The sequence below is a fragment of the Sipha flava genome, unplaced genomic scaffold (assembly GCF_003268045.1).
Source record: "Sipha flava isolate LNK unplaced genomic scaffold, YSA_version1 48_pilon_pilon, whole genome shotgun sequence".
Classification (NCBI taxonomy): Eukaryota; Metazoa; Arthropoda; class Insecta; order Hemiptera; family Aphididae; genus Sipha; species Sipha flava.
Window position 1 is genome coordinate 3,344,411 of NW_020273306.1, and position 26,273 is coordinate 3,370,683.

Below are 26,273 nucleotides of genomic sequence, written 5' to 3' on the forward strand. Positions count from 1 at the left end.
ATTTTAAGGAGGTGAACTCATAACCTCCTAAAGTTCATTCTTGGGTGGAGTGGGTTATAAATTGGGTGGTTATTAACCTGACCATTGAAAATTTTGTCTGGCACCACTGATTACACCTACTAGAATATTTCGTTAATTTTCATTTGCAGAAAGTAGTATAAAATAATAATTTGTTACATAGGTATACGACAGAAATAAAAATGAAATAAAAGTAATACAACTTATACAACAGAAATAAAAATGAAATAAAAGTAATATAACTTATCTTTCATTTCCATCTATATAGGTCCTAGTTAAACGTTAAGAAAAAATATTTTATTTATATAGTGATTAAGATAAGTTAATCAGATACGATAAACCTAAATACAAGCATGATTAAAAAAAAGAAGAAATCTATTTTAATTATATTATTTTATTTGATATATACATAATATAAGATAATAATTAATGGTGGAGAATATACGACGAGCGGTGTATTACTAACTAGTGAATAAATCAATGAGTACCATTTGATAAACCATTTAAAAAATAATTGCTCTTAGGTCAGTTATAGTAACTTTTATCACATAAGCATATTTTGTTATTTAAAAATTTAAATCTTTCTAATGATGAAACATCATGGGCGTAGCTAAAATTTGAATCAGGGAGGGGCAAAAACATAAAATGATTAGTGTTAAACTCGTAATTCTAATAATCTACAGATAGACCATTGGATAATACATAAAACGTCAAAACGATTACACGTGTAGATATCACTCGATCCCACTAAATTATTTTTAGAATTATATCTTATTTAATTTTTGATTTTAATGTAAAACTTACACGTTTGGTGTAAACAAATATAATTCAGTTTGAGGCGCAGGGGTGGGCAAGTGCTCCCCCTGCCCCACCCTCGCTACACCCATGATAAGCATGATATAAATTCCGCCATATTTTTTAAGTCGTTGTATTGCTTTTTATGAATTACTTACATTTTCAGAGATTTGTTTATGTTCAATTTTCAATCGATAGAAATTCTATGTAAAAATTGTCAAGGTTGTATTTAGATAAAAAAAAATTAATGATTAAACATAGTCATTATAGTTATGTTATAATTATAATGCATTTAGTAGGTAATTCTCTAGTTCCACTAAAAATCTTAAAGTTCGATCAATTAGTTCCATAATTCTTTGTTTTACTTTTTTTTTTTTTTTTTATAATACCTGTCAAACACGATTGGTTAGTAATTAAGTAATAATATAATTATTATTTTAATTCTAATCGTTTCACTAAACGTAATTAATTTTTGGAGAGAATTCTTAACAAATGTATTTAACCAAATATGTAGCTAGAAGCACATACAAATTGCAATTGGTCATTGAAAAGTGAGGTCTGTACACTATAAATAATTTGTCAAATTTTTAAAAGTCATAATATGGAGAACCCATTCACGGAATTTTTGTTTTTAGAATACGTATAAATTATTGAATATTCTGATTTTAATAGACAACGTACCTGTGTCATATGTATAATTATTACAAATTTAATATGTCAAATTGTGGTCAAGGTAAACGAAACGCTAAACGATTACTCACCACTAGTATTGAAGATTCGTTAACCTCTATAAATTTCAATTTACTACGTATACTTAAACAATTATAAATCACAACAAACATATAATGTGAAACAGGTAAATAAACTTAGGAAAATAACTATAATATATGACTGCAAACACCAAATTATATTTTCTTATTTTATTTATTTATTCATATGGTACCTAATGTTTTCTCGTAATTGATTATTATTTAACAAATTACTAATTATTTTATATAGACATTTACCAATCTCTTTAAATGCCAAATTATAATAATGTATACCAAATAATCACGTCACATTGATAATACTATCGTTAAAATACTATAAACAATTTTCGAAGAGATAATATCCTAAAAATCCTCTATATAATTAAGGTTTATGAATGTTTTAATTTGAACCATTTGGGTTATTATGTGTATATTGAGACGTAGATTCGAATGGATAAGATTAAAATATCAAGTCAAAACACTGAAATTTTCTTGAAAATACGCACAAAACTTATGAACACCCGTCATTTGCATGTTATTAAAATAAAATAAAAAGTTAAAATTAAAAAGATTTACTAAAAATGTAATTTGTTCATGTATAAAATATTGTAGTGTATATTAATGTGATTATTATGCGATATAATATCCAATCGCGGTGGTTTTTAAATCCAAGAATACGCCGGTGCGTAAGCGGATACGGGTGAATAATCAGAGCAAGGTGAGTTCATATATTTTTAAGGAAGTGTTATGGTATGTGTGTGCGTGTGTGTATCCGTATTATTCTACTTGCACGGGTCGAGAACCTTGAAACTGACGCAATTTATTAGTGAATATACGCCAGTAGCTAAATCGAAAGTTTTTAATAGGAAGTGCGTTATATAGCTTATACGTATGGTGTAACTAAACAAATATCCATGGGTGTGGTATTGTTATAAACACGTTTATAAGGAAGGAACTCATAAAATACTCTAATGTCTGTATGTATATATATAGTTATAGCAGTTTATGTCACAACTGTATTGTAGGGTTGTTTTCAGATGTAAATAAAAAAGATATAATATATGCACGTACCATACGTGCAATTAATATATTATTATAGATCCGAGCAGATATGTGTATATGTACGTGTCTCTATTTGCACGTATGTCAGACACACACACACACACAAACGAGCAGAGTTCTAGTTAAAAAGTAATATTAATTATTTTGACTAGGTGCCCTTGGGTTTGAATTTGTCTTAAGATATTTTGACATATCAGCGTGTGTGAGCGATTTCAATAGCATATGATATATCCGAAAATAATCGGATACGTGCTTGTATAACATCTGCCATGTGTACTTAGAAAAAATACTCATAAATATGTCATTTTTATGCGTTTTATACCATTTTATTATTATATTTTTTACTAGTTCAAAATGTTGACACGAGTAGGCATTACTCTTCGTGTAGGCACGTAAAACGTTTATTTTTTCATAAACGTTTGATCCATTTTTTCTATCATAATTAATATTTTAGAAAAAATTGGAATTAATTGTAATTTTTTTAATTTAAATAAAATAACTCATTTTATAAAAAAAAAAAAAACACTTATGCTGTATATTATAATGTATAGACACGATCTGAAAGGGGTGGGAATTACGAATATGCGTTATCCATTTTTGATTCAGTTGTTAATATTTTTTCACTACAAAAAAAAAGGAAAAACAGTTTATGATCTTCATTAAAATACATTCCAAAAATTCATGAAATCATATTAATAATAATATAAGGATAAAAATAACTAAAAAATTACTTTGAAATCTATGCTTAGTATGGAAAAGCATCGTAACACTAAAATATGTACACTAAATATATTGTTATGAGTTATAAATATTAATTGGGTAGAACGTCAGTCCAGGGATTTGACTTACATATTAATTAACATGGCGAAGTCTACAAAATTATGCTAGGATAATATACCGCTTGATTTTTTATTATTATTTTACTACGAGATCTTGTCTAATTAGGTATATGGAGGTATCTTATTAAATTAATTATTATTTTAAATCAAAGAAATTAAAGTTAAGCAACATATGTTTACATAGTAGGTATAAAGTTATAAAAAATAATATGAACTATGAAGTATTTATTACGTACTTTATAGTTTTATACTCTAAGAACAACACCGATGTGTGTTCTAGCCTTTTATTTAATACGATCATGGATAATATTCTATATGTGTTGTTCACATATATCATTATTACTCGTATTATTATTATTGCACGACTATAGGTTATTTGATTTAATTAAAAGTTGATTATTTAAATTCCAACATAAATATATATTAAAAATAAAAATATATATACATACATAGCTTTAACAATAAATATAAATAAGTACTTAATACAACAAAATAATACGAGGATAAATGTTCTTAACGATAGCAGCCAGTTGTGGATGGTACATCCATAATGTGCATAATTAATCATAAAACCTCGTGCACATAGCGAAATATTTTTTCCAGTAATTTATATTATCATATTATTCAAATTTTTATAACATTTATTTTTTTTAGACAATTTATTAGTTTGATATTTTTAATCCCGAACAGAATACATAATTCTTGGAAAACAAATGTTATAAGTTATCCAGATAATTGTTTTTCCGGTGATAGTTTTTGAAACTAATTATTTCATCAAACAAAATATAGATACTTAAGTTAGTAAATATAAACGAATATTCATAACCGATTTTAATGGTTATCCTAATATTATAATTGTTCTAAAAGATTTATTTGTTAACACTTAAAATAAGTCTGTTAAGTAAATATGTAATCAATCGCTTGTATTTTACTTATTTACTTAAGTAACATTTTTCATATTTGAAATTACAATTCACAGTCCTGACGTAACTTTAAAATTGAATCACGAAAAAGTGATATGGACATTTTTTTTCTTGGTGCCATCGATTTAGAGCCAAGATAAAAAAAATTTATGTGCACATAACAGTTAATAGTATTATAATTTACCGGTAAAATAAATATTAATAAATTAAGTAGTTTAGTATGTAATCCATTACAAACATATGCATCATTCGGGTGTCGTATGCATCAATTTTTTTTTAAATTCATATAAAGTACTACCGGTTCACACAAAATCCATGCTGTATAAGTCACCAATGAGACCCAGTTAAGCGTATGGTATGCAAATTTATAGATGCGCCATATCTTCTCAAGTCCGCACTATCTAAGCCTTCTAATCCATTACTCTTCGGTTAATAGTCTCGGCCTCTTGGCATATAAAAAATGAAAATTTACATAAACATTTAAAAATGTAAACAGTTGACCAATTAGCTGTAACACAATTAAGCATAAAACGCCCTTTTTGCGATACGATTGATCAAATTTGTCGGCATATCAAAGTATATAGAAATGTAAAAAAAACCTACACAATTGAACATATAAAATACTGATTTCAATTCTGAACAATATTAATGCTTATTTTTTCTTAAAATTTGTGTTTCTATTTTACCAGTTGAATTTTGAATGTGATTGTGTTGTTCATAAGTTTAAATCACATTAAGTTTATCTAACCCTGAGAAAATTATTGCTGAACACTTATTATTGATACACCTTCATCTCAAAAGATTATCTTTTTTCGATCCCTAATTAATTTATATTTGTAAAAATGCACTAGGGCCAATTCTTTACCTCTTTCCAACAAAATTATTGTTATATTCATAGTAAAAAATTGAAAGTACACTATATTAGACAACAATACAACACTACACAACACACTATATGTGACACGACTATAGGTGATTGAACACCACATAAACTGAATTATTTCTATAATAATTTTGAAATCGTAATTATCTTATATTTTCTCTCAATGCTTAATGTTTAAAAAGCCAGTGTATTACAAATAAAACAAATATTTATTGCATTAAATTCATCGATAATATTCCTGGTAGTTAGTTGGTTAACTTTTTAGTTCGGCTCGGCCCTTGGCTCACGGCTTATTTAAGTTTAGTATCTTAATAATTGGTGTAATAATACGTGAAAAATATAAGTTACAACATTTTAACGTGAAGAACAAGAATCTGAATGTGGCAATGTTACATAAAATATTCTTGTTCTTCACTGGATCAATTTGCCAAAATATATTATAGCGCGTTTCATTCCATACTGCAAGACCGTTCTTTATTTTTTAATTTTAATCCTTTAGTCTCACATCTATCATCACATTATCTTCCCGATAACCCAAGAGGCGTTAGTGCCGTGACTTAGTAAATTAATAAAAATAATATTGATTAAATAAATACATTTTTTCTAAAAGGTTCAATTACTGGACGACTTCCGTCATCACGTGTTTTTTGTTTCTTATTTTATTTTATGCCATGTGCATATGTATGAGAAGACCAATGACAATAAGTGGTGATGTGTTAAGTGAAGTCGAGAACTATAAATGTTTAAGATCAATTGTACAAAAGAAGAGTGTTTTGGAATTGATGTACAACACAGAATGAAATGAAGAGATGCGTTGGGAATTTTATGCGATAAAAGAATTCAAACAAGGCTGAAAGGTTAATTTTACAGAAGTATTGTGAGACCAACTATGCTATAGAGATCAGAGTGTTGGGTGGTTGACAGAAGAATAGAAAAGAGTATGATTGTTGCTGGAATAAAAATGCTTAGATAGATGAGTGGAGTGACAAGAGAAGATAATTTGAGCATGTGATGAGACGAGAGGATACAAATACAGTAAGAGTTGTTATAAATATGAACGTTGAAGGGAAAAGAGGAAGAGGAAGAACAAAAAAAAGATGGTTGGATATGATTGAGAATGATATGAACGTCATTAGTGTGTACGTAGGGGATGTAGAAAATCAAGACGAGTGGAGTTTTAGGACAAGGGTAGCCGACCCCAAATAGTTGGAAAAAAGGCGAAAGAGAAGAAGAAGAAGGAGTACAATCATCAATTTTACTTATTATATGTATATAATTAATTATAGATTGCAAATTTCCTCAAAAAAAAAAATTAAGATCTATTGGTGTTTATGATAAATTTAATTCTTCCATAGAAACTACTAGATTTTACAAATAGATATAAAAATAAAAATAAATATTAAGATTAAAAATAATAATCATTGATTAATACCTATACATCAATTTTAATATTCTAATTGCAATTAATAAATGCATGTACATTAATATTTTTTTTTTCTCTAAAGCAATCTTTTGGTTACCGGTCAATTTTAAGTGTTTGATAATATATTTATTTATCTTCTTTAGATACTCGTGCTGCGATCAGATTTAAAACAATAGGTCTGTTCTGAGACGAAAGATACGAGCAGATTACTTATATGTACAAAAATTCATTCTATTCGATTCCTATATCACGTATTCGCATGACACTTAATTTATTATTAATAAATTGGCAAATGGTAGGGTTAAATCGATGGACCGTAACATGTGTGAAGGTCAAAGTTGAAGGAAGGGCTATTAAATGTTGGTTGTGTTGGATATATCTATATTTCAAACCATTCTCCGTGATAGGTATGGGAATGTCTTGTAGTATCTATACAATCATTCCTAATAATAAAAATAAAAATCAAGGCTTTATATATGAAATAACAAAGACTATAATATCCTGAAAAAAATTGCAGTTATATCAAGAAGTGTCTCCATTTCTCACTAAGCATGTATAAATTGTATAAAACTTTTTATTATTTTTTTAGTCTTCAATTATTAATTTATATATATAGGTATATTTACATGATGATTTTTAGATTCTGATTTATGTAAAAATGTGTGTGTTTACTATGAGGCAACATTTTTTAATCGTTAAATTTGTTATATTTGAGTATCCTAATTACTAAATAACTAAGTGATTTTTGTTTTTTAAATAGAAATACCATTTTTTTACACAAATTATTATTAAATTAATTTTTCTGGAAGTTTTAATATAACACAGTCAAAATTTGGACTTTCGGAATTATTCAAGTTGATTATGCAGGATATGATATAATTTCTTTGATCCATTCAATACAATTGATACACTTATAAGAATATGGGCCCTATTCAAACTTTCAAATTTTTCATTTTTGGTGGAAGAAAGTTCCAACTTCATTAATTTTGCCATTTTTCTTCTACAATAAAATTATGATAAAATTATAGTATATTCCTGTTTGTATATAGGGTCTTTGTTTTACCAAAAGAATATAAAATTAAAAAAATTAAAGTTTATGATAAGAAAAATCAAATTTGTCAAAAACGAATAATTGGGTCCTTGTTCTTATAAGTATATTAATAATTATTATTAATTTATGGTAATATATAATTTGTCATTTTATTTTATCTGCTAGGGTGAATGCAAGTTGCCATACAAAATGTGACAGATAAAAATCACTTGTAGGTAAGCATAAATCCACCATAAAAAAATAAATTATAACAAATTTCTCCCTCACTTTATTACCATTTCAGACTAATAACTTATATGTAGTATCTGACACTGTAAGTTTTGTGACTAATACAATTTTTTAATTTATATAGAATATTAGATTTGAAAATGTAATATATTGATAAATAAAATAATAATAACATATTCGTCTATACAGTTGCTTTTAAGTACAAACTAGACGGCTTCTTTTATTGATTTTTTTTATTGATTATCTTAGGAGTGCGTGAATTTTCACACTCGTGATGTTAAAACAATCAACATTTCAAAAACTTAAAATTTAAATCCAAATAATGTAACCTAAAATGTAAAATCCGGATTTTTTTTTACATCACTAATTACGATATACTTCTTATATAAAAGAAATATATTTATTTACCAATATACCAACAAATTTTTTTATACACTACATATGCAACATTGAATTTGAAAATACTAGTTCAAATATTGACTAAGTAACATCAACAATTCAAGGAAATTAAGCTATATAATTATTTGCGGGAAAAATAGTGTCAGGGATTGAAAAACAAGAGTCAATATTGCCACAGAATACTCATAAAAAAGTTTAAAAAATCTTTGTATTGGAAATTATAACCTTGTATACACTCGCGATTTTAGATACAAGATAACGAACGGCCCTGACGTAGTGTACATTCACGAAAAGTCCACCGCCGCCGTGAGATCGTTTCGTATGCATTATTATAAAAATAATGCTATAAATTATTTTAAATATTATTTTACGATCATCAAGACGTGCACTATTTGCTTAATCAAATGTATTAATTGTTATACTGACCTTAATTATGTTATCGTTTATTCGTTTGCTGTACCAACGAGAAGCAGAAATTAATAACGGCAGATTTTGAAACCCATTTTACTCTCTATACCAAAATTATTTGGTAAAATTTGATTTTCTACCTACACTGTACAGTTTTGATAATGAATAGAGTTCAACAGACGACAACTTTACTTCGAGCATAAACAAAAATGTTAAAGAAGTCAAATCTAAAACGCTTGAAAACCAACTTAAGAAATCTAGAAATATCTCAGGAATAAGTTTGCTAACTGCTTATATTTTTAATCATCATTATATATTTTAATATATGCCTTAATAATTTAGAACATTCTATTGCATTAATTCCGAAATAAAGCATACATATGTTAAACAATTTATAACATATGTATTATAACTTATAATATGAGTATGTGATATGACAGCTAAAATGTATTCGCCTCTAAACAATTATCCCTATAATCATTTATATCATAAATGGTACAAGAAATTAGTCTAAAATATTTATTTTTTTTTAGGAGCTTTAAAGATTTTTTATATTTGTCTATAAATTTAAAAAATCGAACCTCATTTCAATGAGCATGGAGTACGATAAAGGGTTAATAGTCATCCAATTTGGTGAAATTTTTTTCCGATTTTTGTACTCAGTATTTACGCACGACATTTTGAGATAAATATTTCGCTTCAGAATACGAAACATAACATATACTTATATACGTGTCCATTTTAAAAAGTTAAACTTATAAAATTTAATAAGACTATAAGTAGTAGAAAATCAATGTACTGTAGAAATGTAATACATGTAATGGATTCAATATTAAAAATACATTAATTGACTGAGATGACGAATGTTAAAAAAACCATCCAAATACAGTTTATAATAATGATAAAAATAATTGCGCATAATTATCTAACAGACAGATTGAAAATTTCTTGGTGATGACCTACCAAATAATTAATGATTTGGAATCGATTGGTGGATGTACGAGAAATCGAATTGCGCCCGACAACCGGCAATACGTCAAGGCCGTGGAGTTTATTAGAGTGATTTCCGTCACCGTTGGGAGAAATATTTTAAACGAGATATGTGAAAAATCATCACAGTCGGATGAATCTGACAACAGCCCGGCTAAGAGAATGATCAACGACCTTAGGGCGATCCAAAACGGTGGAGCTGACAGAAATCCAGAGGACAGCACTCGCATCCCGGACAATCAGATGGGCGTGGCGAACGCCATCGTCGAGATCTTGACCACCACCATGAAGGGTTCATTAACTGAACTCAAAGCCAAAATGAATCCCCCTGTTCGCGTGAATCCTGTTTCCAAGGCCAAATCGTTGGAAAACAATATGGTTGACGATAGGAAACGATTTGTCCGGGTCCATAACAAAACATTATTTCGTCGTAATGTCGATGAAATACGTAGAAATATTTGTCCTGGTAAGTACACGGCGACAGGCTCGTGCGCAAGGGAACGAACCGCTCCCCCGCGCCCGTTAAAAATTCAATGAGAAATAGGAACATAGAAGGGAAAACACAACTAGGAAATAACAATAAGAAAAAACCAATTGATATGACTAAAGCTAATACGGAAAAGCAAGATGTACCACCTAGTGAAATAAAAAACGAAAAATCAAAAGTAAAAACTGAAAAATTAACACGTGTAAAACCAAAGTTGGACAAAATTCAAAACAACACAAATTTAGCCCATAAAAATCCGCAATTTATGAACAATCAAGCGGATAGAAATGTAACGAAAATCAAGAAAAAATATGACATAACGCAGCTGAAAAATGTTTCTAAGAAAAAATCGGTAATAACAAATTCGAACATATCCGTGGCTAAATCGAAAATTGATAAATCGTATAATATCGATAGCGGTAAGAGAGACAAAAGCGAACAACGCGATCAAGAATCGTCATCAGACAATGCGAAAAATGCAAGGTAAACCGAAAAATCATCTGAACCATCGTCGGTAAAGGAAAATAGTAATCAGGATAATCTGGAATTGGTGACCGATCAGCCTGTGGAAATGAACAGACCAAATTTAGTGGCAGAAGTAAAAGAATGATCTCAAAATATACTGTCAAATTATAGTTAAAAATGATAAAATGTGTAGCTTCTATGTGAAGTAATTTAAAATGTAATGTATTTAAAAGATATAAAACAATATACATTTGTGTTCAAAGTATTTTTTTTTAAATTTTTTAATAAATTTCCTTTTTACTTTGTTTATAAATCATAATGTAATGTATAAAATAACACTAAACAACATTGAATTAAAAATCAATTACGCAAAAGTTTATTATCAAGTGCACATCTACTTTTCCAAATACGCAAAATAAGCCCAACTGCGCTTTAGAATAAGCTCTGTTGTAAACGATGTACATTTTATATACACCTATCAACATTTTATACCCTTATTTTTGGTTTAAAGTACACACGCGTGTGTCGTTTTTCCGGTTTATGTAAGGTTTTTACTTGCATGGACTTACAAAATCGTTCCGTTTCCGCGTTAAGAAGGTTCCGTTTTATTGAGGTTCAGCGTCTACATAAAATTATAGAAACGTGCCGGGACCATAGAAAAATTCCGTATTGGATAGTTTTCCGTTTTATTCGGGGTCCGCTTTAGACAGTTTTCATTGTATGAAGTATTAATGTACGAGTACCTTTATTCTTCTGCAGAAAGAATCTTATGGTTTCTGGATTTTATATTTATTTTTTATAGTATAGGTACGAGAAGAATTAAATGATAAATGTAAGCAGCCAGTGTTTGATATTGGACTGAATAATTTAAATAATGTATGTATAGCTACTATTCGGTGGTACATAGAATCCATTATTTATTTATTTATTATTAAGTATTAATTAATTAAGTAAGAATAACTAAATTGTAGGTAATTTAATCTAAATTTAACAAATAATTTTCAATGAATCCTTAATCCAATTGTGTACCTTTATCATTTAATTTCTCTTAATTCAATATAGATATAGCTATGTAACAGTTTAGTTTATAAATTAAAACCATTTTGTTTATTTCAGGTAAAGGTTATGAATGTCTCAGAATCAATGTTTAAGAAACCACTTCCTTCATTGCTCGATAATTATTTTGAATATCATCCTCTGCAACCGTCTTAACATACATTTTTCAATAGTAAAAAGGTTTTTTTTTTTTTAAAGCAGATGGAACTAATAGATTTTGGCTTACATTTGATGGAAAATTATTATTTTGTACAGTATGTTTGACTTTTGGTTCAAAAAATATTTCATTTGTACTAGGTATAAATACATGGTCTCATACTTACCAACGTATTCAAGAACATTAAAAATATTAGAACACAATGTAAGTACAGAAGCATATTTTTTGAATGTTCATAAGACAAACATAGATAACCTTTTATTTGTGAATCAATTAAATTCTAAAAAGATTTTAATTAAACAAAGACTCAATGCACTTGAACGCATAATAGATGTAATAAAACTAATTGGTAAACATAGCCTTAGTTACCGTGGAAAGCATAATGAATCTTCTTATACTTTACATAATGACTCAATAGAAAATGGCAATTCTCTCGAAATACTATTATTACTAAAGAAATATGATGTTGTGCTGAATGAATATTTGGATAATATTATTAAAAAAAGTCAAATATCTCATAATTCTGGTAATAAAATTAGGGATGGTTTATTAACCTTAATTTCAAAAATAACAGTTAATCAAATAATATGTTATATCAGTGATCTTATTAAAAAATGCATCTTCGATCAAGTTGTTGAAGTTGGAATGTTTTCTGTTGAATTAGATACCACTCAAGATGTAGCAGTTAAAGATCAATGTGCAATCATTGTTCGATATATTAATTCTAATGAGATTCATGAGACTTATAGCTGTTGTAAACTGTACAGATAGTTCAGGAAAGGATATTTTTAAATTGCTCTCTAATACTCTCACAAACATTGAACATTGCATTGCTAATGCTATAGATGGTGCTGCATCGATGCATTTATAATAGATTTTCTAAATGGTTATCAGATGAATCACCTGGTTCATGTATGGTGTTACAGTCATATTTTAAATTTGGTATTATCAGATATAACTAAAACATCTATTGCTTGTGCATCAATTTTTTCTTTATTAAATGGGTTAGCTGCATTTTTTAAAGAATCGTATCAACGTATGGCTGTTTGGTCAAAAGCTACATTTTCAGATGCAAAACATAGAAAACTCCAATTAATTGGAGAAACTAGGTAGTGGACCAATGAAGAAGCATTAAAAAAAATATTTGGTAGTATGGAATCCAATTTGTATACTGAGTTATTAGTTTCACTTTATGAAATAGAAATTTCTGAACATTTTTCGGTAGATATAAGATCTAAAGCTAAAAATGTTAAGGAATCTATGTTAAAATATTCTACATTGCTTATGTACCTAAAAATTTATCAAAATTATCAATAGTATGCCTAGGACAATTTTCTAAAATAAGGAAGGCATTTTTAGATAAGTTATGTTTTTTGTTAAATTTTTCCACAGAAGGTAAAAATGTTTCATGAAGCCATTCGGAAAAAATAGACTTGGTCATCCATGCTTTGCTTTGATTTTTATAATCAACTGAAAAGTTTACATTTTTAAAAGCTCTAGGACTTTTTTCCTTACCAATAACTAATAAGTTTAATTTATTAGTGCCACTTGCATTTGAACAAGTCATAAAAGTTATCCCGTCTTTTGCAATTTTTCGTCCAGGAGCATTCGATTCTTTACGGTGAACAAATGTTTTTTTCAGTAAAAGACGCCAAAACAAACCACTTTCATCTGCATTGTAGACTTGATCAGGTGTTAATGATAGTTCTTGAATAACTTTTAGAAAATTTTTCTTTGTATGGTTCAACATCACATGACAGTTTTTCTCCCGTCATACTCAATAATCTCACACCAAAACGATTTTTAAATTTATCTAGCCAGCCGTCGCTAACTTGAAAATCTTCTTAGTTTGTGACTTTTTTGTAAAAATACTTAGCTTTCTCTTTCAAAATTTCGCCCGAAATAGGTGTCTAGATACAAGGCATCTTTAACTTCAGGAAACTCACCAGTTTTTAATGTTTTGTGCATACTTTTCAAACATTCGTTATTTTTGAAAAAAGACCTTATCTTTTCGCCATTTTTTCTTATATATTGTAGCACGACCTACTCCAAATTCGTTAGCGAGGTTTACTAACTTGTGACCATTTTCTATTTTATTTAAAATTTCAAGTTTTTCAACTAAAGTTAAAGTAGTATGTTTTCGTTTTCGTTGTTGTGACATTTTAATGTAATTCGTAATACACTATATCTAACCGGTATACACAATGAACACGCACAACACACCAACGTTAACTGAATAAAAATAAAATATCTTATAGGTTTATTCGTATTTAATCTGTAATTACTTAGTTTTATCCAACATTATATCGTTAATACGATAGCAATTTAATACGATAATAATTTTATATAAATACATATTGGTACGTATAGGCATTGATTATAAATATTTGATATTTATATTTGATTATAACTATTTATAATCAATAGTATAGGTTAAAATAGCCGGATTACAGACGAGCGCTTCCCCGCAGTAAGGCATTTGGCTGGCTTATCATAAAAGAACGTTATCATAGTTTTATAAATTCTTTACATTTGACGAATATAAATTTTATTATGTCCTAATGTATATGATAGGTAGGTAGTAGAGCAAATGAATAGTTGTAATGGAGACTGGAGTTATTAAATATAATTACTTTATTACATATTAATTACTAGAAAAATGTAGTTATTTTTTTACAAGAATAGAATTAAAGGTCTTAACTCTTAATATAGTATATAACCTAATAATACCATATTTTATCATTTTGCTCTTCTCTTTGTAATTTTAGTTTTCTTTTGGCACATCCACTGAGAGGTGCCATTTTAAAATAAATTTAAATATTAAATATATAAGATAAAATGTATAAATACTATAAATTGTACAAATATTAACGCAGGTGATGTTAGCATAAGTGCAGCGTGCGCTGAATGTGAATGTAAGTGCCCAATCGGAGACCATAATATAATTCTATATTTCTATATGAATCAATATAATGACAATACCCTCGCTCAAAGTATTTTAAAAATAGACATACAAGTATACAGTAGTCACTGTCTAGATATGATAAGAACAACTTGACATTGTAGTATAGTACCGGTATTTAGCTATAAATAACAATTATTTCCTAATCGATCGTTTAAATTTAGTTACAAGTTACATTACTTAGATTATAATCAAAACCCGATGTATTTGGTTTTATTTGCGTCATATTTAGGCAATATTAAAAATTTGGTAAAACTAAAAGCAATCATATAATAATGAGCCCCTCTCAATACTTTAGGTAGGCCGGCCTAAGGCCGACATATTGGTATAGACACATATTGGGGTGGGCCAGGCACCCCCTGGCCCGCCTTTAGCTACGTGCCTGCCTACCTACCATGTACATTAGGACATAATATAATTTATATTCATCAAATGTAAAGAATTTATAAAACTATACATTATAATATACCTAATAGTATATTAATACCTTTTAAATCAAAAGAGATCTTCTAGTTCCTACATTTTACATTTTACATTTACATTTTACAATTTGAAGTTATGATAACGTTCTTTTATGTTAAGCCAGCCAAATGCCTTACTGCGGGGAAGCGCTCGTGATTACTGGACGTATCGGATAATCGAACGGTCAGATTACCGAGATCAGTGGCGTGGCGAACTTAATTAAGTTATGAGGCACAAGTTATATTGTCAGACCCACCACCCACTCAACCAATCACAAAAAGCATTAAAAAATTTTTTAAGAAAATATATATTTATTCATTTAAATAATAATGCGTTTTTTAACACATCAGATGATCTTCCCAAGAGTGTTATTGTCTCTTCATAATCAATTTTGATGTCCCTTTCACAGCTCAAAAACATTAAACTTTCCAAACGTTCCTGGCCCATTGTAGAACGTAGACGTGTCTTAATAAGTTTAACCTGAAAATAATACAATAATTGTAATTAATAATAAGTAAGGAGCAGATGTTAATGCATTTATCACATTTTTTAATAACAGCCAGTACTTGGTTTCTAATATATACCCAACTATATTATTTTAAGATTAACAAAAAATTCAACATTTAATTTTTAATTTTAATAATAATGAATTTAATTTAATTATTTTTAAATTATTATTAAATAAAAAATGTTATTGATGCATATTTTTATACTTTAAAGTGCATAATTGCATGCATATTTTAAATGTTTTTAGAGCATAAACATCTACTCCCTAGTGATAAGTTTAATTTATAAAATACTGTAATTGTATAGTTCTGAAAAGGTAAGTTATTATAAATACTATGAGACCTTCACAAAAATCTTAAACTCTATTTTTAATTTTAAACTTTCACCCCATAAAAGTTACCAAGATTTAAAATCCAAACCTTTATAATACAAAACAAGACAATTAAATATATAGATATTAATTAAAAGCTTAGAGATTGAGAACATTTATATTTTAGAAGCAGAAGAATATTGATTTTTAAAATCAAACTTACTTTAGAAAATGATCTTTCCACAGATGCAGATGTAACTGGTATAGTCCCTAAGACTTTGTATGCTATATACAAATTGGGAAACGCTGCTGACAAATCATACTTGGACAATGTATAAAGAATAGTACTAACATCAATTTTTGTCATATTAATTTGTTCATCTTGAGTTATATATTTTTTCTTCTTCTTCACAACTTTCACTCGATGATATAGATTCTGGGCAATGTAATAAAGTAGGTAAATCTATACCTGATGTCAGATCATCAAAACTTTTAGAAAAAATAATGTATTCATTACGTAGTTGATTTATATCAATTTCTGGTAACCAAGCCACTAGGTCAGTAAAACTATCTTGTGGAAGCTGTTGATTTTCATTTTTAAATGTCCTTAATCTTTCAGGGGATAAAAGTGTAAAATCTTTAAATATATTGTTAGAGTCATTGAATCGAGATTGAATTGAAGTAATTACTTTATCCAAAATTGCAAAGTATGTATGACATCGATACTTGTCGAATGATGAGCTTTGTATTTCATCTGAAGCTTTTTCTCCAGGTAAAATTTTTTTGGCACGTTTTCTTGATTCTTTAAAGTTGACCTCTATTAGTTTATGATGGTTAGCAAATTGTTTTGCTTCCTCTACCAGTTCCTCATATTTTTTGTCACTTCTCATTTTAGCTAATTGTTCTTTAGAAGTATTGATTAAACGCAGTGCTTCAATAAAGTCTACTGATTTAGATTGTAAGTAATTCGATAGTGGTGTTGTAATCGAAAATATTTTTCTTAATAATATCATTGTTATAACAAAATCAAACGATGATATTACGTTCAAGAAATTTTTTGCACCAGATGATGTTACTCTGTCAGTTGATTTAAGTAAACATTCTAAAGTTGCATATAATGCTTTATATTTTTCAAAGATAACAATGATGACACGGTCATGAGAAGTCCATCTCGTTGTGGAAAATGATACCGTATCCGTATGCCGTGTGGCGACTGGCGAGTGTTAGTAGGTACTGCACGTCTGCACTACGATCCAATATTATAATTACGAGTATTAAAATGAATATATGGTAACTTAGCAAATCTTTTCTTAGTGTGAGATAGGGCCCAAGTCCCTTGTGAGATAGGACACCTACCCCCCCCCTCAAACTGAGGCACGTGCCTCAAATATAGCCCTTCGCCACGCCACTGACCGAGATTGTACTGTACCTAAAATAATTCGGGACCCAACTAGTGTAATCAGGTACTACACTAGTTGGGTCCCGGATTTTCATAGGTACTACACTAGTTGGTCCTGAATTATTTTAGGTATTACTCTAGTTCCTGAATATTTTTGGTAAGTACTACATTTTACTAATAATTTCCTTCCTATTTTAACAGACTTAGGAATGTCTATGATCTATTTTTTTTATATAAATCGTCAACCTTATGAATAATTATTATAAAATATAATTTAAAGATTAGGTTTTCTTTGATCAGATCACTTCTAGAAACGAAAGTATAATTTATTGTTATAACTAGGCTTAGGGACTTCTAACATTTGCATACTTTTTTTAATTATTGTTAAATATAGCAGAGTGCGAAATAAATTTGTTTCTCAGTGTCATATCAGATCTAAAATTTGATTGTGTATATTTTTGCATATTTGATAGATTTTGCAGGAGAATGCATATTTTAAAATTTTTATGCTTATCTTGCATAATATAATTTTAAATTTGAAAAATTTAAAACTAAAAACTATAAATACATGTAACTATATATACATATTTCAACCGATCGAAAAAATAAATGTACTAAGAGGACTTAATACTTTGAGTAATATGTTACATGCAAGCTACCTCTCATATCTCGTTATAATTTTTTTGTAAGTATAAATAATACTATAAACCCGTATCGACCGTTCTAATCTATCTAATCTATCGATTTAACTCGCTGGATATCGACCGGATGTCGATATTGAATAATAGATTATTTGTTTAGTGTTAAGTTCAGTTGATTATTATCTGTCATTGTTCTTGCGTCTCGCAACCACGCATCGTCGAATCATATATAAAACGTCGTACGAATATATTTTGTAAAATTGTGTAATGCCGAAAGTACAACTATCTATGAGTAGCCGACTACTAAGTTTTGTTTCGGAGTTTAAAGATACATTTACATCTGGTGGACCAGGGGCGTATTTAGACTTACTTCTAGGGGGGTGGGGGGCAAATCAAATTTTTTCTTTAATTCGGGCACAAATGTACAAGTAAAATGTTTGGTAATATTTAAATCATGTGAATCCTTAATATTTGTAGTTTTTTTTTTTTTTTTATCTAATGCCGAATCTGCTTAGAATTGACTTTTATGTAGTTTTTTTTAACACCTGTCTGTGTTTTGAAAGTTACGCTTGTGTTTTATTTTATTTTTCACTAAGTATGGACCCGACAAAAAGCCCAATTCAATCAATATTCACAGCTACGTGTAATTTGATTTCATTATAAAATGATCCACATTAAAAAAATTTGAAATGTATATCTCACATATAATTGATTCATTAAATATGGATTCAAGGGGGGGCAATCGTTCCTTTATCCCCCTCTTAAAATACGCCCCTGTGATGGACTCATTTTACTTTGTGTACTATATGGTATTTTTTTTTTAATGCAAATAAATACATATTATTATGCATATTTTAATGATTTTAGAAGCATATTAATGTATTTTATAGAACTATAAGTCCCTAAGCCTAGTCATGAGTTACAATCAACGAAAATATTTTATTTATACCATTGTATTATATTATTGTAAATCGTAATAGACATAAATGTTGGATTTTAATTATAAAGTTATCGATGGTTTTATATATTTTTTTTTTTAAATAAATATTTTTATATGAAAAAACTACAATATTTAATAACCCTGTGAATGTGCCAAATAATCGGTTTCCAAATGTATTTTAAACTATGAGCTATAATTTCATATACAATTTATAAATAATTTGGTAGCTTGAATAGTAGCATATTCTAATGAGTAAAAACCTAAGTAAATAAAATAACTTAATTTGTATCAAACACTCATACTTTAATGCCTACTTTACATTTTGGTATACTAGCAAGAATTAATCTATATTTAACACTCTTATTTTGAAATTTTTTTATATTAGCTAACATGAAAATAATTCTCTATCAACATTCATAACTAGGTACTATACTAGTAACTAAAGGACTAAGGATATAAAATGATTATAAATTTACATTTAGAAATCTTAAACATTAAAGTTAGTATTAACATTAATGTCAATTAAGGTGTAAAAGAAACATTACACTAACTAAATGTTATGTTATAATGTAGCAAAGCACTTATAGGTCCATAAGAGTAAGAGGTATGAATATAAACTCAACATAATAATTATTTTCATTCAGCTGTAGGTATTTGGCTAATGCATATTCAAGTATTGTATATTTTTCATTATAGGCTGTAGAGTGCATATATATAACCTTTACAGCTGTAGAGGCTGCACGTGCAAATAATAAATTAATAAATGAGTGATAAAGTATATTCTACAAATCCATTTAACTTCCAATAAAAATTAATATTAGAGTTGAAAATTACAAAACGAATATTTATAAAAATAAAAAAAATATTTCATCAAATGAAAATAAACACAATTAATTTTTATACTTTTATATTATTCATTATATATTTCCGGTAAATAAATTATAATAAAAAAAGTATATATAAACCCATAAAATAAATCTAAAAAAATTAACTAAATCATATTAAATTTGATAATAATCATAATTCCTCTCAAAAATAGTGGTTATATTAAACCAAAAATAGTTTACATCTTATATTAATAAATGAAAACTAATGTTGACCATGTTTTTCTATTTAATGAATTTACAATATCAGATCATTTCAATACAATTACAATTTCTAAAAAAAATTAAAAACTTTATGATTTTACACGATTCAAATGTCAATAACATCAAACATAAAACACAAAAATTGGAATGTTTTAAACAAATATTACTCTATCTTTATTTGCTGAACTTGAACAACGCAAAAATATATCTTCAATCATTTTAAACACTTCACCAGCACTTTTAGAAGCATCGATTTTTGAATGAATTCCTAAAAAATCATACTTATTAATTATTTACCTATTATCTTCTTCATAATAAATAATATACATATACCTTTTTTACTATAGTAATCTATTAATGGAGTTGTTTGTTTATGATATGAATCAAGACGTTTCTTTAAAGCATTTACATTATCATCATTTCGACGAATAAGAGGTTCACCAGTCACCTAGAAGAATTAAGTAAATGTTCAATATGAAACTCAAACCTTAAATGACAAAGAATTTTAAATTGACTATTAATAAAACATTAAATGGGTTAAGAAATTAAGTTTGACTTATCACCATTAATTTGTTGAACTTAAAATATATTCAAATGAAATTATATAACCAATATTTACAGTAGGTATTATTTTAATAATTATATATTGTTTTATTTTGTTCATAATATTCAACAATTTATTTAAGTATTATAATTTTTAACTTGCTATGAATTATTAAATTATATCATGATTAGAACATGAAGATTAAAACTTTGAGTAATATATTGCCTATTTTTATTTTAAATTTCAATTATTTTTCATCATATAATAAAATGTTAACAAATTAATATGTTTACATGCATTTTTATAGTAAAAAGTAAAAACTGTCACCATATTTAAAAACATAAGTTCAAATTTCAATTAACTCTAACTTGGTTCAATTAGTAATTAAGAAAAAAAATGTTTATACAAGTTGTTTATAAAAATATTATTTACTCGTTTATGTAAAAAAAATTTGGTGTTAAAATTAAAAAAAAAGAAAGTTTCATTGCACACGTATAGATAATATAATATTTTGAAATTATTCCAAAATTAGATTTCGATATACCCTTTCAACTCTTGAAGACCAAATTTCAATTTCAGGTTATGTATCTAATATATTCAGGGGTATCTCTTAGTGTCAAATACACCGTATTATTAAATCAATAATTTAAATGAAAAGTAAATCTTAAATATATATAGGTTTATAATTAACCAGATATATTAATCGTTCATCAATAAACTAACTATTCTACGTGGTTTCTTTTAAATTAAACTTACATCATCTTTCATATCAACTTTTGGTGGATGGAATTCATCATGATAAGATCGACCACTGGGAGGATGAATCAAACGACCTGTTATGCGGCGTACTAACAAACTATCACTTATGTTAAACTCAATAACAGAGTCCAACTGAGTTTTCCGTTTTTCTAAAAGATTATCCAACTGAAAATTAAATTTGATTTAAGTATTATTATTACTAATTAATAAAAACAATTGTTTTGATTTTTACTTTTTCAGCTTGAGGTACTGTTCGAGGAAAACCATCTAATAAAAATCCTTGTCTACATTCAGGCTTATTTAGATTATGATCAATTAAATCAACAACAATATCATCACTAACCAATCCACCTGTAAAAAAAAAAAAAAAACAATTATTTATTAAAAAATAATATTAGGTAACTAATAACAGCAACAATTTAAAAATATATATAATTAAATATGGTCATACTTTTAAGAAGTAGTATAAACTTTTAGCTAATGCTCAACTTCAAATAGGGGAATTTATTAAAATACTTTTAAATAAAAAATAAATAAAAATACTAAGATACAAGGTAAGAAATATAATCATCAATATTTTTATAATTCTAACTTAATTTAACTGTCATTATGTTCGAATAATTACTAAAAATCAAAGTCAATTAAGTACATAAAAAAATAAAATTGATAAGAGATTTAAATACTAGCAAAAATATGACTAATTAAAATAAAATAAAAATTAATAAATGGTTAACACTAGTAAATTAATATATAAGTAAATAAACAAATAGTTTATGTAAATAAATAAATAAATGAATGCTGTCTGGAGTATTATTATATTTCTAAAATATGACTGGTTTAAAATTAAAAATTCATTTTTAGTTATATACAAAGTCAATAAAATTACGACTCAAAAGTAACTCGATATTATAAATATTTTCTATAGAATTTTTCTTTATTATTTAATTGACTATTCCAATAATAATTATTAATATTGTTATACTAACAAAATTAATTTATTATAACTTAAAATAATGTTTCTGATAGTATAGTGTGTCAACACTTAACTAAGTTTTAAAAAAAGAAAAATTATTATTTTGGTAACCATTTAAAAATAATTTAATTGTATTTAAAAAAATAATCCCCATGATTTTTAAAATGGTTTCCATAAAAATATATACTATCTTTAACTATAATGCAATTTCACTTAAAGAATAAATTATTTATGAATTTAAATTCTCAAAATCTTTATAGCTATTTCATTCACAATAAACTTAATAAAACTCATACAGTTATAATGTACATTAGAACCCCTCTAATCCGTCACCTTCTTGACTGAGGGTGTGGTTGAAATGCGAAAAAGGTCGGTTTATCAGAATATAAAGAAACATTTACAGACAATGCAATTACCAAATGCAAATGTTACCAAATATATTTTAAATATTATTTTTAATTACATACATATATTAAATTAAATAAATAAAAAATAGATAAATAGTAAACGGGCAATTAATTTTATAAATATATTTAGTCATATAGTATAAATTGGAAAATCAATATTCATATCAATAATACTATAATCGGATCAACTGGAGTGGCGGAGAAGAGGGGTTTTCTACTGTATACCAAAGATAAACATTTTAAGCTTATTACCCAACTTATAATAATAAGAATCATCTAACTTTCAATTGTTTAAACATTTTTGTAACATTTATTCTTCATTAAGTCACTGTTAGCATTAGGAAATAATTTGATTAATTTAAATTACAAGTTATTATTGTTACTTGACAACTCTCATTGTTCAATTAAAATAAATAATATCTAGTTTTATCTTATAAGAGCCTCATATTTAAAACCAAAATAATAATCAAAAGATACATTAAATAGTTGAATTATTTAATACTATTCAAATAAATAATGAAGACATTAATAATATTTCTTTGTGCTCAATTTCAGAAAATAAATCAACGAGGTCAGCTTATTTTCCAAAACCACTATAATAAATCTTACTCACAATAATAATATAAAAGTACAATAAAATACTTCAATAAATTATGATTAAAGCATAACCAAAAATGTACTAATATATAAATAATGTAAGTAATTCTTACCTTTAAAACTTTAAAAAGAAGATTAAAATCAAAAATTATAACTGGTTACTATTCTAGTTATTTCAAAATAAAACATTTAATCTATCATGAAAATACAAAATGTTGTACTATACATATTCTTATGTTAACTAGTTATGTAATGCTGATTGTCTACTGATTGCATTGAGTAACCGTTAATCTATATTCTTTTTTGATTCATTTAGATTTTTTTCTAACATTTTTTTATTTAAACAGAATTAAGTATATATAATTATAATAAATTCTTATTATGTAATAGTAAGCATATACAGATAGCAATATTAACAAACATTTAAACATAACTAAAGAAATAAACTTGAAAAATAAAATAAAATGTTCATTGTACATTGAACCTAATATACCATATGGCATATTAAAAATTTAATTAAATAATTGAACTCAAATATTTACATTTATACTTAGAATTAAAAATTTATAATAAGAAGAATATATTAAAGTATGATAAACAATAAGTACTAAGTAATTCTATTATTTTAACACAACTTTAGTAAGTATAATCAGCGATATAGGTGTTAACACAGTAAGTAAATTAAATATATGTAAATATAAGATTATTAATTTATTTTTTGCAAAAATTATTATAAAAATGTATTTATTCATAACATACTAAGTTAATTTTTTAAATGGCAGTAATAAAACAAATATATAAATATAGTACAGGTAATTTATTATACAATTTATGAGTTTAATTGAAAAATAGTTAAAACTATTGTATAGGTGATAAATATAATTTAAAAGTAAGCACTTAATTATTGTACTCTTATAGTAGATAAAGTATAAAAAATAAAATATAAAGACAAGATTTAGGCAGATTTAAACATTTAAGATATTATAATTAAGGGTTAGAAAAATGTAGTATTATTAATGAAATGAGTATCGAATATAATTTAATACTCCAAATATATAAAAAGGAAATGCAAGTTTACCCATGGCTGTATTGGTAGATTTACCTGTCTCCATGATATGTTTCACTTTCAGACCAAGTTCTGAACCCGAGGACACTTCAGACCGTAACATGTCCCCTGTCGACAAGTGACACAGGTAAAATTTCTCCAACAGCTTGGGTGCCTAGTAAAGAACGATGGATTAACAAGAATGTCGTTTTACGACCAGTTGAATAACACCGCTCGAACAAAAAATATATTTATTTTTACCTGTGTGCCCTTACCCGAACCGGGCGGCCCGAGGAGCACGGCATTAATGCCGGGCAATTTGACATCGTCTTCAGGCTGTAGCTTCACGGCAGTGGCCAAAGGTGGCATTGTGAATCTGAGAAAACGAACAAGACGACGACGTCCAAGAGCTTACCAAGAGTGTGGTAAAGCAATAGGATATGAAAAAAAAGTAGCAACAAATTTGTAGTACAAAAACGGGGGCGAACGGTATCCCGTGTCAAGTATTCGGGCCGTATGAGAACTCTAAGCAATGCACTGGTGCCAAGTGTGCGCACGTTGAGTCGGGTTTACACCGCGGCGGTGTGTCACAACTTTCGAAAAAGCGAACGGGAGAGGTTAAACCGATCAGCTGTTTACCAGTGATAATAAACGATAACCAGACCGCAAAGACTTCAGACAAAGCAAGGACGTCGGATATAGCAGCGCGCACACCAGATCCATTCCGTTCAGACTTTGTACGGTTTGGAAATAGTTAGAGACATGACGTAACGTAATGGTGAAAAATCTCGTTTCGTCTTGTTTGCATTCTACGACCAGAGAATCGTCACTCTACGTTTCAAATCGTAGTTAAGTGTAGCAGTGCGTATTTTGTTGTGGTTTTAAAGCCTATTTTGTTATTTTGTTTTAAATCACTATGGACTTTTCTTCCGAAAATGAACTCTTTGTTTATCTTGTTTATAGCAAGTATCGTAGATGAGGAAGAAAAAAAAACCTTTATGGATTCATAACATTGTAAAAATAAATAAGCACGGAGAATTTCATACATTATTTCTAGACCTTCATCTGGATGAGGCAACATTTTTTAAATATATTCGGACGAATCTTACAGCATTTCAACCATGTTGTAATTTGTTTATTGATTTGTTTGGTATTATAACCGGATATAGCTATGCTGTTTACCAAGTCTTAAGGCATTTGTTATCTACTAAACTGCAGGAATCTGCAATCTGCAGCTCTTTATAAATTAGATTACTCAATATCGAATTTTTTTTTTATATATTTAATCCTATGTATGACTTAAAAAAAGATTTTTCAAACCAATTACTTGTTGTAGAATATGAATATTTGAATCACATTAATATGGTATCTCTTTTTTTCTAACAAATAATTTAAAATCCATGTCAGTGGACTCGGAGGGAGTACTTGAAATTACTATGCGAAAAAAATATTCAATAGTATCGTCTAAAATGTGTGTACATTTATAAAAAAAAATTGCTTATGGTACAATGAAACCTCTATTAATGGACACCTCTCAATAGTGGACCTTTATAACCTCTAAATAATGAACACTCCTAATAGTGGATGTGGACACTACAAACTGGTACCAAAATTAAAAATTACCTCTTATAAATGGACACCAGGGCCGGTGCTAAGTATTTTCCACCCCGTGTAAATAAAAAAATGCAGCCCCTTTCAATAAATGA

General features: G+C 27.4%; 2 protein-coding genes across 2 annotated transcripts; both read right to left on the reverse strand.

Moving 5' to 3' along the window:
* Positions 1-15,672: 15,672 nt before the first annotated feature.
* LOC112690025 lies at positions 15,673-16,541 on the reverse strand. Its single transcript, XM_025563913.1, has 2 exons — positions 16,398-16,541; positions 15,673-15,837 (listed from the first exon to the last, which is right to left on the reverse strand). Exons 1-2 carry the CDS (start codon positions 16,539-16,541, stop codon positions 15,673-15,675), a joined length of 309 nt encoding a protein of 102 aa, XP_025419698.1.
* A 3,751-nt stretch (positions 16,542-20,292) lies between these two features.
* LOC112690054 (adenylate kinase) lies at positions 20,293-25,161 on the reverse strand. The gene is made up of 6 exons (XM_025563959.1): positions 24,829-25,161; positions 24,625-24,742; positions 21,778-21,896; positions 21,543-21,710; positions 20,576-20,690; positions 20,293-20,510 (listed from the first exon to the last, which is right to left on the reverse strand). The coding sequence occupies exons 1-6, from the start codon at positions 24,934-24,936 to the stop codon at positions 20,395-20,397; spliced, it is 744 nt and encodes a 247-aa protein (XP_025419744.1). The 5' UTR covers positions 24,937-25,161; the 3' UTR covers positions 20,293-20,394.
* Between the last annotated feature and the right edge of the window lie 1,112 nt (positions 25,162-26,273).